This window comes from Antennarius striatus, chromosome 5, assembly GCF_040054535.1.
Source record: "Antennarius striatus isolate MH-2024 chromosome 5, ASM4005453v1, whole genome shotgun sequence".
Taxonomy (NCBI): domain Eukaryota; kingdom Metazoa; phylum Chordata; class Actinopteri; order Lophiiformes; family Antennariidae; genus Antennarius; species Antennarius striatus.
Genome location: NC_090780.1, coordinates 1,158,547 through 1,173,044, shown reverse-complemented (window position 1 = coordinate 1,173,044; position 14,498 = coordinate 1,158,547). Strand labels below are relative to the sequence as shown.

At 44.8% G+C, this 14,498-nt stretch overlaps 1 protein-coding gene across 1 annotated transcript; it reads left to right on the top strand.

Moving 5' to 3' along the window:
• Positions 1-5,461: 5,461 nt before the first annotated feature.
• Positions 5,462-12,939, top strand: agtrap (angiotensin II receptor-associated protein). Its single transcript, XM_068315387.1, has 5 exons — positions 5,462-5,585; positions 6,294-6,328; positions 6,441-6,549; positions 8,026-8,230; positions 12,267-12,939. Exons 1-5 carry the CDS (start codon positions 5,559-5,561, stop codon positions 12,383-12,385), a joined length of 495 nt encoding a protein of 164 aa, XP_068171488.1. The 5' UTR covers positions 5,462-5,558; the 3' UTR covers positions 12,386-12,939.
• Positions 12,940-14,498: the final 1,559 nt, after the last annotated feature.

Below are 14,498 nucleotides of genomic sequence, written 5' to 3'. Positions count from 1 at the left end.
CTATGCAGAACAGCAGTGGTGATAGTGCATCCCCTTGGTATATGCCGCACTTGATGTTAACTTGGGCAATTGGCTTGGAGTTAGTCTCCAGGGTTGTCTTCCACTTCCCCATTGAGTTCTTGATGAAGGCTCTTAGTGTCCTGTTGATCTTATACAGTTCCAGACATTCCAGTATCCACGTGTGTGGCATTGAGTCGTAGGCTTTCTGGTAGTCAATCCAGGCGGTGCACAAGTTGGTCTGCCTATTCTTACAGTCTCTGTGTACTGCTCTGTCCCCCAGTAGCTGGTGCTTGGCTCCCCTGGTGTTACTACCAACTCCTTTCTGTGTCCCACTCATGTATTGATCCATGTGCCTACTCATCTTAGCGGCCATGATGCCTGACAGGAGCTTCCATGTTGTACTGAGACAGGTTATTGGCCGGTAGTTGGATGTGGTAGATCCCTTCTGTGGGTCTTTCATGATCAGGACTGTCCTGCCTTCCGTTAGCCATTCTGGGTGCGTCCCATCGCTTAGCAGCTGGTTCATCTGTGCTGCTAGACGCTCGTGGAGTGCTGTCAGCTTCTTTAGCCAGTATGTATGGATCATATCGGGGCCCGGTGCTGACCAACTCTTTATCTTTGACACTCTTTCTTGGATGTCTGCCATTGAGATGGTTACTGGTTCTTGTTCTGGGAGGCAGCTGTGGTCAGTCCTCAGGTCCACTAGCCACTGGGCATCGGTGTTGTGTGATGCTACTCTTTCCCATATGCCCTTCCAGTATTTCTCCACCTCAGCTCTTGGTGGGTCTGGCCGGATGCTATTTCCCTGCCACTGAGAGAACACCTTTGCTGGTTGAGTGGAGAAGGTCTTATTTATTCTCCTGGCCTCAATCTCCTTGGTGTATCGCTTCAGTCGGGTAGCCAGAGCTGTTAGTCTCTGTTTGGCAGTTTCGAGGGCTTCAGGTATGGAGAGCTTGCTGTATTTCCTGGGTACCCCTTTATTCACCATGTTCCCCTTCTGTAGCTCGGCTAGCTGGCTGACTTCTCTCCGTGTCGCCTTTATCTTGGCCTCTAACCGTCTCTTCCATGGAGGGTATTGTTTGTTATGCCCTGTGTTGATCTTGTATCCCAGCATCTCGAGGATTACTGTTGCTGTACTGTGGATCAGCTTGTTGGTCTCAGTTATGTTCCCTGTGGGGATGGTTCTTATTGCAGCATTCACATCTTCTAGCAGATCTTCTGAAGGTACTTGACAACTTAGCTTCGGTATTTGTCGGAGGCTCCAGGTTTCCATTTGCGTTACGATCTTCCTTCGCAGGTCAGCAGCTCTTGTATTGAGGCTGTCTATGTCTCTTGGGGCTTGGTACCCAATCACGGATTGTGGGGGGGGTGATATCCCCCCGCTGACCTGGCGTCCTGGCTCCCCCTTGCCGTAGCATTGTTGTTGTATTTCATCGATCTCTAGTTGTGACAGCAGTTTTCGGTTACGGATGTTGGAACACTGGGCTAACAGCTGTTTCTTTGTTAGCCTTGATTGTGGGTTTCGAAGCATCCATTGGTCCCACATTCGCCCCATATATCCCCTCTCTCTGGGATTACTTGTGTAGTAGCATTCCAACAACTCCGTATTCTCCGTCCTTGTCATGTGTGTCTTGTTCCAGTAGCCCATTTCTCATCAGATTGCCCTGGTTCCCTAGCATCTGACACGGACCTTGTTAACCCGGGCGACGTCCGAGCCGGTATGACTCTGTCATTATTGTGTTCACTCATGTTTGAGGTAGGCTCGTATAGCATTAAGGGTCTTGCCTAAGGACCCTCACTGGATAGTGCCCGCCATGTCTGGGGTTCGAAGCCACGCCCACGCCCTCCTGCATTCCAGACCACGCCCTCCTGCATTCCAGACCACGCCCCTTTCTGCATTTCACGTTGACTGAAAAAACGTGAAATGCAGAAAATATATATATATATATATATATATATATATATATATATATATAGAGAGAGAGAGAGAGAGAGAGAGAGAGAGAGAGAGAGAGAGAGAGAGAGAGAGAGAGAGAGAGAGAGAGAGAGAGAGACACACACACACAGTGTAATATATATTTTAATCTCCATTACAAACTCTAATCCTGCATTTCAATCCTTCTGAAGTTAAAATATAGTTTTAAAAAAAACTTTGAGTAAAATGATTTGTTCTGTAGAAAATTAAATATTGTTATTTATCACATTATTTACTTTTAATGCCATTATTAAGAAGAGAATTCTGCATCTTTCAAGCTGATAAACGTTTAAAGGAAGTCAGCATGTTTCCTTCCAGACACACAACTCATTTGGTTATGAGACAAGAACCTAAACTAGACATTGGTCTGTTGTTGTTGTTTTTTAATTAATAAAATGTTGACTCTTATTTTGGAAGGTTATATAATTTCTTGAACTGTGAAGACCTGAAAAGTTCCGTTAGAAAAATTACGATTTATTCCTTAATAAATTAAATCGGATGTATCATGAGTTTGACATAAGTGTGTAATAAAAAACACAATATATAGACTGGAAGCAAAAGTAAAACATCCTTCAGAGTTGTACCAAAGTACAGCCTGGGGGTCAATCAGTGGATTCAGGAAGTTGCTTTTGTTCCCTTGATCCATGAAGCAGGACATCAGGATCTATGACTCTAATAAGGTGCGGTTCACCTCCACGTGATGAAATATTCTAAATCATTCGTTGCTTCTGACACGTTTGTGCGACCAGCAGCGCTAACGGGGCTTCGATCACAGCAGGCCATTAAAAGCCTTTATCCATATTTGATCAGATGGAGGAAGTAGGACTCATTTTTCTTCTCTAGCTGCCAGCTCGGTGGGGCTGTGATTGTGCCATGTGATTTATGACTGGGGAATAAAATGTGCTGAGATGTACTTTAATCCTTCCCCCGACAGCGAGTCCTGAGTACCGAGTCCTGGTCAGCAGATAGGGAAGTGATCGATTACAGACACACACACCCAGACACACAGAGGAACTTTCTAAAACGATTCCACCAGAGAGTTACTATCTGAACCCAACTTTTCAAGATCAGGACGTTCTAAAGTTCAACAGAGAAAACCATCTACATCCACTTCTAAACAAGTAAATCACGTTCAGCCGTCCCTGCAGCTCCAGAGGCTGAGAATAAATCATCTGATGGGAGGAGTTAGAAAAAGATAAACGTGTCAATGAGAGTGGATAATTTAACACACACCACACTGATGCTCAGTCATTACCTCACAGTGGTAGGTAGACCTAACTGACTTGAACTGATGTTCAGGTGTCAGAACTCATTCCACCACAGACTAAGAGGTGTTTGGGTTCATCCATTTAAATGATATCAACAACAACTCATATGTATCTCAAAAAGTAGTCATTGAAACTGATTTCTAATGGACCAGGTCTAGTTTCGTCTGGGTCTAGTTCCACAGACAGGAAACAGTATAGCAGGGGCTTCCTGTCACACTTATGCAGTTAAACCTTTTCTGGAAACACCTGAAGCCAGAAGCAGTCAGACTTTTTGGACCAATAAACGCCCCAGACCCACCAGGTGATGTTCTGCTAATGAGTGGTAACAGATTCAGGACAGGAGGTCCCCACCTGGAACCTTAGGCCAGGAGGTCGCTCCAGAGTAAAGGGGCCAGAGAGCTGAAGCTTCTACCTCCTGTTCTACTCTTAAAGGCCTGACGGGTCACCAGAAATCCTGCATCCTCGGATGCTTCGGCCCAATAATAATAATAATAATAATAATAATAATAATAATAATAATAATAATAATAATAATAATAATAATAATAATAATAATAATAATAATAATAATAATAATAATAATAATAATAATAATAATAATAATGACTTCAGGTTTGTTACTGTTTAACATTAAGAAATTGTGAAGTATCCAGGATTTAATATCCCTGAGGAAGGATTCCAATTTAATTATCTAATCAGATTCATTTGTTTAAATTGATCAAAATAATTGAACATCGTCAGCATAACGGTGAAAATGTATGTTATGTTTCCTTATAATATTTTCCAATGGTAACACATAGAGATTAAACAGAATTGGCCCCAGAACAGATCCTTGAGGTACTCCACAGGTGAGAGTCCCTCGATCTGAAGATTTATTATTACATACATAGACAAGCTGAAATCGGTCTGATAGATATGACCTAAACCAGTCTAGTGCTGAGTTTTTAATCCCAACCTTCTCTTCCAATCTCCTTAAAAGAATATTATGGTCAACAGTATGGAATGCTGCACTCAGGTCTAACAAGACTACAACAGACAGAAGACCTTCATCTGACGCTGTTAACAGGTCATTTGAGACTTTTAGCGGTACCGTCTCCGTACTGTAGTTTGTTCTAAAACCTGACTGACTTTCCCTGTTTCTTGATTTTTCTTTTTAACGGGTCGATGTCATCTAGAGTTCTTTTCAGGGTGTCTCACACTGGCTAGTACTAGAATAGGGGTAAAGGGAGCATACGGACTCCAAGGCTGAGCGGATTTTTTCTTTAAATTTATTTAATCCTGCATCACAGATTGATTTGTCGAGAAGGTTTTATCCTGTGGCTCAATGTTAATTAGGGCAAAGTCAAAAGTAACTCGGGAGTGATCTGACAAGAAGCCGTTTTGTGGGGAAATAGTCAGGTGCCCTACATCTACACCGTGGGTAAGAATAAGATCAAGGTGTGGTGGTGTTTATGGGTAGGACCATCCACCGCTACTCTTGGGACTTTTTTCCTTGTAAGCACCAACAACTTTACTGTACCTGGCCATAGACTGTTTTCTGATTCTGATTCACCTGTGAGAAGCCTAGAGAATCTAGCATAGACTTAAACCCAACGCAGAAACTATCATTCACACTGTCGAAATGAACACTGAAATCTCCTATAACTATAACATTATCTTTCTTTAGCAGCCAAATTAGATAGAAATTCAGAAAATTCTTTCAAAAAAGAGGAATTTGATCCAGGAGGACGATATACAATTACAAATTCAATAGAATCAATTAGTTTATTTGATGCTAAGACTCAAAAGTAATGTAGCTATACTCAGGTTTTGGGTTAATTGCTAAATTAGAGTTATAAATATCTGCCGCGCCACCTCCTCGTCCACTATCACGCGCTGTGTGAGTGTTGATGTGTCTGGGAGGAGAAGCTTCACTAAGACTAACATACTCAACCAGGTTTCTGTTAGTCCAAGAAAATCAATGTGATCGGTTATTAGATCATTAGCTAAAGGAGCCTTAGATGATAAAGATCTAATGTTTGAAGGACCACATTTAACCCGGTCCTGGACTTGTCTGGTTACACGCTTCATGAGGATTAGGTTAGTGTGGTTACTCGTGGTTTCTTCCCTCTGTAGTGAGCAGCAGCAGGAAGAGGGAACAGTGAGGAGGGAGTCACATGGTCGGCGGTCAGGGGGCCGTCACATGGTTTCTGTTTAGAGGCCGAGCTGAGGGGAGGAGGAGGAGTTCTGGAGAGAAGTTTGAGGAAGAGGAGACCTGCTGGATTCTTTCATGTCGCTCCTTCCACAAGCTGAAGACCTGCAGTGACCTGATCGTCATGGAGATCCCTGCCATCAACCTGAAGGTGAGCTCTTCTCCCTGTCTGCAGGCTGGAGGTGAGAACCCCTCCTCTGTTGGGTCCTACTCTGGTGTTTTTGGGGAACTGAGTGAACGTCCTTTAAGCTGTAGGTTTAACCCCCACCCGTGTAGGTGTAGGGTCATTCTGTGTTTCCAGTGATGGACAGCTGATCAATAAAGAGGAAATAACAGAGATCTGCTGTACGGGCTTCAACACAGATCGATAAAAACAAGATGCTGAGAGAAGATCATCTGATTTCACGTTGGCCGGGTTACGAACATGTGACCTGTGTGGCGTTATCAGATTAAAAACGAAGGAGCACTGACTTCAATCCGACCTCTGAGACTCAGGAGCGGTTTGAACCCAGATCCACACCCCTGGAACTAAAACACGTCATGTGAACGCTCAGCAACAGGATGTCACGATTCGTGAAACTCTTCATCCTCGTTCTGAGTGGAGCAGTGAAGACACTCCTCTTCCTCATGTCAGATTGATACCAATCACGTGTTTGCATCCAGGTCTGTGGCCTCCGTTCTGAAGCTAAAACCTCTGATGCTGTTTTTGTAGAACATACAGAACAGTGTGTGTGTGTGTGTGTGTGTGTGTGTGTGTGTGTGTGTGTGTGTGTGTGTGTGTGTGTGTGTGTGTGTGTGTGTGTGTGTGTGTGTGTGTGTGTGTGTGTTTGTGCTGACATGTGTTCTACTCCCGCCTCAGGCCATCGTGCTGGTCCACTGGCTGCTAACAATCTGGTGAGTCCTCGCTCTTTCATTTTTCACAAACCTGAGGAATTTCTCCCCCTTTTCCGACCCGGTCTCGACCCTCGGTGCTCACGTCGTGTTCACACACACTCGTTTGCTTTAGGGGATGCATGGCGTGGCTGCCGCCCTCCTTCACCTGGGGGAACTTCAGTGTTCTGGCCGTTGGGGTCTGGGCCATCGCACAGAGGGACTCCGTCGATGCTGTGCTCATGGTGAGCCGCCGCCTTGTTTGCTTCATGCAAGCTGAAATCGTACATTACATGAGGTTAACAGGAGCTAACTAGCATGTCTGTGCTCCCCTGTTGCTCAGTGGAATGTGGGCCCATCTGGGAGCATCCTTTTTATGATACGTTCTTTAGATTCAGCATGCAGCACGCAGCCATTGCTTCATAGACAAAGTCAGCCAGTGTCGGCTTCTCTGTGTAATCAGTTTAGTTAGTCCACCCTGCCCTCGTGTGTCTCATGTTTCCAATCAGCAGCACCAAAGGATGAAGTAAAAAAACTCATGATTTGTGGAATGCGAACTACGAGCAGCAAGGCCTTGTTCAGACCAGTCGCCTATATCTGATTTTTAGCCCATCCAGGTTGAGATCGCATATCTCGTTAGATGAACGACACCCTGACATCGTTGCTACGGCAACCTGTCTGATCGCCCGATAATGTGGTCCAGTCTTAACAGAGCCAGATCGCATTTGGACACTTGCTAAAAACAGTGCAAAGGAAGGAATGGAAGGAAATCTGATATGCCTGCCGTCTGAACGGAGGGAGAGTGTGTTGAGTTCCGTTTGACTAGAGGAGCTGCAGTCTGACACCGTCTGACGTCAGCAGAAACAACAGGCTCTGAAACGTTCAGTCCAGCAAATCCACTGAGAGCCACTGTGGGTTCTCCTTCATCCAGGTCATGCTATCAACCCACTGGACTTTAAAAAGGCTCCTCTAAGACATTTTACCTCTCATCCAAGAGGGTCCTTCAAACTTGCAATTTATCAACGCCCACGGACACGCCAATGACCATCGTTGAGGAGCCAGGTGGGTCTGGACATTAGTAGTTGGAACATGAATAGCACTGACCACACCTCACAGGGTAGATGCTGAGGCAACACCAACCACCACCAGAACTTAAGAAGACTCAACACCAACCACCACTAGAACTGAAGACTCAACACCAACCACCACCAGAACTGAAGACTCAACACCAACCACCACCAGAACTTAAGAAGACTCAACACCAACCACCACCAGAACTGAAGACTCAACACCAACCACCACCAGAACTTAAGAAGACTCAACACCAACCACCACCAGAACTGAAGACTCAACACCAACCACCACCAGAACTGAAGAAGACTCAACACCAACCACCACCAGAACTGGAGAAGACTCTTGACGAGAGGTGAAACGTCAGTTCAGGACACACTGAGAGCGTCCTGAACAATGAGCCTTTACAAAAAATCTTTAGATATGTGAGAATCTGTTAAAATAATAACGAGTTATGCTTTTGTTGACTTCATGTACAAACGATTCTTCTTGTCGTACAGCAGTGTGTCAGACGTGTGTTGCAGGTTCACCCAGGTTGGGTCCAGCTCCTTGATTGTCTCTTTAGTCCTTCAGACCTGAGACACATCCTTGAACCCATGACCACTGACATGGAGTCTGGCCCGTTAACACGCTCTTATTCCCTCTTGTAGTTTCTCATTGGGATGGCGGTGACCATGTTGACTGACATCATCCATTTTGGGATCTTCTACCAGCTGGGTGATCTACAGAATGAGCGGGATGTGTTCCGTTTCAGCGTAGGAATGGCCATCCTCAGCCTACTGCTCAAACCCGTGTCCTGCTTCTTCGTCTACCAGATGTACCGCGAGCGTGGAGGAGATTACAATCTGAACTTTGGTAAGTGCTTCACATGACTTTAATACATCGCCAATGATCTGCCGATGTTTGAAGAAATGAGCGTATCATATGATTATAATGCAAAACACATCAACGTGAATTCCAGGACTAGTACATGGGTTCCCAGCTGCACAGAACCTGTACAGGTCAGGACCACAGCTGCTGGTGTCCAATCATTTCTTCACGTCATCTGTGTCTTTATCATGAATAGAACATGTAAAGGATCTTTAGGTTGAGGAACTGATAAGTTTTCAGTTCTAAAGTTATCTGCACAGTTAGAACATGATTAAACATTAGCAAACAGCTATTTAAAAACCAGTAACAACGGATAACACATGTTAGCAAAAATCAAAAATAGAGGTGAACCTCGTCTAACGTTGTTAACTGGTTCTAGGAGAGGCAACGTGAGTTAAAAAATTAAATTGTATTAACTCTTCTCCAGACTACATTATAGATAATGGGCCAGACGTCTTTAGTGACCAGCCATGTGTGGACATTGATTGTTGGACTCGTTCCCACTGCTCAGAGTCTTCACAGCAGAGATCCCACTGAGCTGTGATGTCTGCTGGGCCTCATTCTGAAGCCATTTTCACTTAGAGGTGACAGTGAGACCCTTATCAGTCATTTCTTACCCTGCACACCAGGAGAAGTAAGAACATCTCTCTTGTATTGATTCCAACAATTAACTGGAGGATCATTGAATATGGATGAATCTGCTCTCTGTGATTCCACCTTAACACAGCAGGGACGCTCCTGAGACTGTGATTGGCTGCTCAGTGACTGATGAATGTAGAGCACATCAGGTCAGACAGGGTGCATTTTAATTGCAGTCTGATTACAAAGCTGGCATTAACATAGTTCCCTGCTGCACTGAGAACCTGCCAATCAGGTGCAGGAGAGGGAGCGGTTGCTGCAGCTGCTGGGGTTGTAGGGTGGGGCTCAAATTGCCCCGGGTGGTCTGGGTTTGCTCTCATTTTCCTTGGCTTTTTAGAATAAAGGCTGTGAGGTGGAGGATGGACATGTAACAGTCACCAGGGGCTGGAATCCATCTTTCTTTCGGTCCTGGAATTCATTCAACTAAAGGAAAGAGTTGTTAGATATATTTACGATGCTAATTCGGTAACACATGACGTAGTTCACACACACTGTCTGAAATATATTTATGATGCTAATTCAGCATGACATGATGTAGTCGCACACAATATCAAGTCAGGCTAAAGAACCCACACATGTTCTCCCTCTATGGTTTATTGCTTCAAACTCACAAGGTTTGAAATAAAATATGGTTCCAAAAGCAGCACCAGCGAAACAAAAGGAGTACGACAGGTTTGGTTACTGGAGCTACTATTTACTCAGAATAACTGTTAAATAATTCCTCTTATCCAACTGTATTGTTTTTCAATCATCATCTTCTAACCCGCTTAATCCGCTAACGCAGGTCGCGGGGTAGCCAGTGCCTATCCTGGCAGTCTCAGAGCGTGAGGCGGGGGACACTCCGGGCACGACGCCAGTGTACCGCGTAGCCACATAGAAACAAACAATCATTCACACACACACTCATTCCTACGGTCAATTTGGGACCGGCCAATCAACCTGAAGCGCATGCTTTTGGAGGTGGGAGGAAGCCGGAGAACCCGGAGAGAACCCACGCAGACACGGGGAGAGCATGCGAACTCCGCACAGAGCGGGACTCGAACCAGGGTCCGCCGTGTTGTGAGGCAGCAGCGCTAACCACTGCGCCACCGTGCCGCCCCTGTATTGTTTTTATTTATTTATTTTCTATACCAAAATAAGGCTACATGGAAATGGAAATGTATTTATTATAGCTAATGTAGAAATGAGAGAAATTAGGATTTGAGTTAGGGTTAGCGTTAGCATTAGGGTTATGGTTGGGGTTAGATGTAGGGGTTGGGGTTAGGGTTAGGTTTAGGGTTGGAGTTACGGTTGAGGTTATGGGTAGAGTTAGGGTTAGAGTTAGGGTTAGCATTAGCATTAGGGTTAGGGTTAGGGTTACAGTTAGGGGTTAGGGTTAGGTTAAGGTTAGGTTTAGGGTTAGAGTTAGTGATATGGTTAGAGTTGGGGTAGGGGTAGAGTTAGTTTTTGGGGTAGAGTTAGGATTAGGATTAGGGCTATGGTTAAGGTTAAGGATAGGGATAGAGTTAGAGTCAGCGTTATGGTTTGTGTTTGAGTTAGTGTTAGCATTAGCGTTCAGGTTATGATTAGGGGTTGGGGTTAGGGTTAGGGTTAGAGTTAGCATTAGGGTTAGAGTTAGGGTTAGAGTTAGCATTAGGGTTAGGGTTAGGGTTAGCATACGGTTAGAGTTGGGGTAGGGTTAGGATTAGGGAGAGGGTTAGGGTTAGGGTTAGGGTTAGAGTTAGCATTAGGGTTAGAGTTAGGGTTAGAGTTAGCATTAGGGTTAGGGTTAGAGTTAGCAATACGGTTAGAGTTGGGGTAGGGTTAGGATTAGGGAGAGGGTTAGGGTTAGGGTTTCAATTCAGGGGCTGAATACTTTCCTACTGTAGTTGCGAGCCAACAGTGGTGCCTTCCCATAACAAACTTCAATCAAATATGTGGCCTTCGTGTTTGGGGCCATGAAGTGTGGACCTGTTGGCCGTCCCTCGTCTGAGGATTCAGTCTTGTAGTAATGGACTGAAGACACAATAAGAAAATAAGTCTGAAATTTTACCTCTGTTTTCATAACTATTAACGTCATTGCTACCTCAATGTCATTAACCACTTGTCATCTAGTCACCTATGGCTGTTAGCAGTGCTAGGTTAAATGCTAATGCTAGGCAGGAGTTAGGGGGATGCAGTGCTGACGTCCTTATGCGCCATATCGGTCATCATGATCAGGTCCTCCCAAGGACGCAACCTGTGGATGACGACAGTGACCTTCACCATAATCTGAAGCTTTTCGCTCCACTGACCAGCCAACAGTAACACAGGGCGGGGCTTAGCAGGGCGTGGCATGGATGCCCCTGAACGTCTTCAGCTGTTGGGTTAACCAGTGTTAGTGTGAAACGTATTGTCTCCTGTTTTCTCTGTTGTGATTTGGTTTGTCCTCTTTCTTTCCTTCTCTTCTTCCACCCACTGCTGACCTTTGACCTCTCAGACTTAGAGACTTCAGTGGACAGCCGATGCACTACGGACAGTGCTGACAGTGCATTTGGCCGTCGCTATTGATCCTGGCTTCTCCCTTTTCACCATTTGTCTTCTCCGGTCGTCCTCTTCCATGTTCTCCCAAGTAGGAAGTAAGATTACAAATCCAGAAGGAAAAAGACGTCATGTCCTTGTTCTTTCCAGATTTTAACCATTGACATTAATCAACAGCTCTCCATCATCGTCACTCCATTAGCTCATATTCCTGCGTCATACCTGTCAGATTGTGTTTGTCGGTAAAGCGTGTTTGTGTTCATGTCTGTTGTATCGTTTCTTTCTGCATTGTTCATATTTTTACACTGAAAAGTCATTTGTGATCGTTTCCTGTTTGCGTCCAGACATCAAAGTCAGAGCAGTGATGAATGGTAATAAAGTGACTGGTTAATATTAATGTAATTTATACTTTTAAAAATTAAAAGTAATATGTTTTTTGTTTTGTTTTTTAATATATTTTTTTTATTTTCATGGAGAATTTTTTTTTTTTTAATCTTTACATTTTTTTTAAACATCCTCGTTCACTTAAATCTAGAGAGAGGAGATGTTACCTGTGAACTAAATGACCTCAACTCGTTCTTCTCTCATGGAAATCACATTTAATCAAACCAATTAAAGGGTTGGGTTGAGAAGGAGGGTCTATGATCTGATTGGCTGATCCATGTGCTGTTCTGATAGCCTAAAGCAGGATTAGGTCTGTTCTCAGAGAGACGGGTCAGCAGCTTGAACAGTCTTAGAATCCAGAGACCTTATTGTCCAGACTCTTCTTGTTTGTATTCTGCAGCAGCATCCTTTATGAACCGGACTTTCAGACGTGGTTATGAATAAAAGCTTCACATCAGGGGTTCAGGGTGTGTTCTGAGTATCTTTTTGTTTCCTGCAGGTTTTCCCTCTGTCTCACGGAACAGAGAAGCCTACCAGTCCATTGACCCACAGGAGCCCAACCCGGCCAACCCCTTCAACCAGGCCCAGGACAGCAAACCAGGACCGCGTTCGTACTGAGGCCGGGGTGGACTGAGCGGGCTTCCCCCTTCGGTCTTTTTGCGGCAGTTTGGAGCTTAGCGCACGTTGCTACGTGCTAGCCTACCGCAGGTCGCAGCGCTAGCTGCAGATCAATACTTTTATTCTAACTCCTTCAAACATTCGGCAACTTCTGCTGAGCTGTCTCATTACTACTAAATAAATGCAGGAAATGCACCCCAATGCTGTAGCGCCATGCCGTTAATGAGGCGGGCGTGTCTGTTACACGTCTGCCAGATTACTGTAATGTTACACACGTGATGAACTCCAACTATTAAATTCATCATGCCATATTTATGACCGAACTGCTGAAAGGAGAGTTTAGGACAAAAAAAAGTGTTCACAAGTCCTTCCCACCAGTAAGAACTGTGATACTCTGCGCTCTGTGATTGACCAATGAAATGACAGCGTTTGTCTCCTAACTGATCAAGACGTTCAGAACGCGACCCGTCGAGCCCGATCCCTGCAGGGTTTGAAGAGTTTTGCACTGTAACCATGAAGGTTGTGTAAAAGCATAAAGGTATTTTGAAAGTGAAGCGGTTACTGTGGTGATTACACACTGAGTTACCCCTCCTCACAGTCATCATATATATATATATATATATATATGTATGTATATTTACAGACAGAGTTGACATTCTGATTGACAAAAAGCACCAAATCCTGTATACTTCCTTTTTCCGAGGGTTTCTGTTTGAAGCAGTCAGCTTCAGATCGCTGTGAATGACTTCCTGTAAATGTCCCGATGTTCCGTTGACAGGAAAAGGAACTGTTCATTTAGAACGTGGTAGTTGAAGTTAGTGGAGCCGGTGTGACGGTGGAGAGCCCCGTCCTCAGACGTGTGGACGCTTCACACCGGATCCAGGTCCAGCCGGAGGACGGTGCTGATTGAAGCCACCAGGACCACATCAAGAGCAGAGGGGAGATTAAAAGACCTAACCCTAACTCTAATACCCCCCTCACCCCCCAGCCCACCAGAAGAAGAACTGAAACTGGAGCTGAACAGAAAGAGGTCGGCTCCGACAGGAACTTCTGCCTCCAGGGACAGAAGCTGATGTCCTGTCTCTGGACTGTTAAGCATCCCACTTTATTTTACTGGTTTTGTTCATTCTAAAAGTGTTCTACGTTCTGTGAGTCTCAGACTTCTGTGAGACACTAAAGTGCTTTAAACAGTCTATCAGGGTGTTTTAAAGGTAACACAGATAGAAGGTGGTCTAATATCAGTATGGGGGGGGGTCAGAAACGTTTACATTGTCATAAATAATGAGATAAATAGTTCATTGCTATATTGCGGAAGTTTGTTTTTGTGGGTGATCCTGTAACACGTTAGTCGTGAGTAACGAGGGATTACTATACTACTACTATAGAACATGTCTTTTCAGACGCTGCCTTCCTCCGGCTCACCAGTAATCAGGTCATTCTCTTCACCTGACTTCTCTCCACACACCTGCAGCCACTCCCCAGCCAGCCTCCAGCCTTCACACACCTGCTTTAGTCCCCAGTTCTCTGACACATTGTTTAGTGTTCGCCTGATTCTCCCGCCTGTATTCTGCCTGTTCTCTGGACCCTACCTGTTGCCTACCCCTCGTCGGACCTGTCTGCCTGGGTTTGACTGCTCCGTGCCTGACCGTACCTGGTTTCTGGATTCTGCCTGTTCGTCTGTGGTTTGTCTGATTTGTCTGCCTGTTGGACTGATTTGTCTGCCTGTTGGACTGATTTGTCTGCCTGTTGGACTGATTACCCGGTACCAGAACCCTGCCTGTCTGGTTAAACCCTTTGAGACTCTTGATCTGCCTGCTAGTCTGTGGTGGTTCTGGGTTCTCCACCAGTCTCCTTTTAGCCCCGACAGCTGAAGCCTCTTACGTCTGTCTTCACGAGGACAGTCCAGGTCCTTCTGTTCATATTATTTCATTGTTGATCCAGTTCAGAGACAGCTCGATGTTTTCTTCACAAACATCCAGCTGTCACAAATTATTTAAGTATTTCTTGTCCTTAGATGTTGGTATTTCCAAACAATATGAACTCAGAATATTTTTTTCTGTGTATTTGTTACATTAATTTTTAAAAGTATTTCTTGTCCTTTTAAAAATTAATG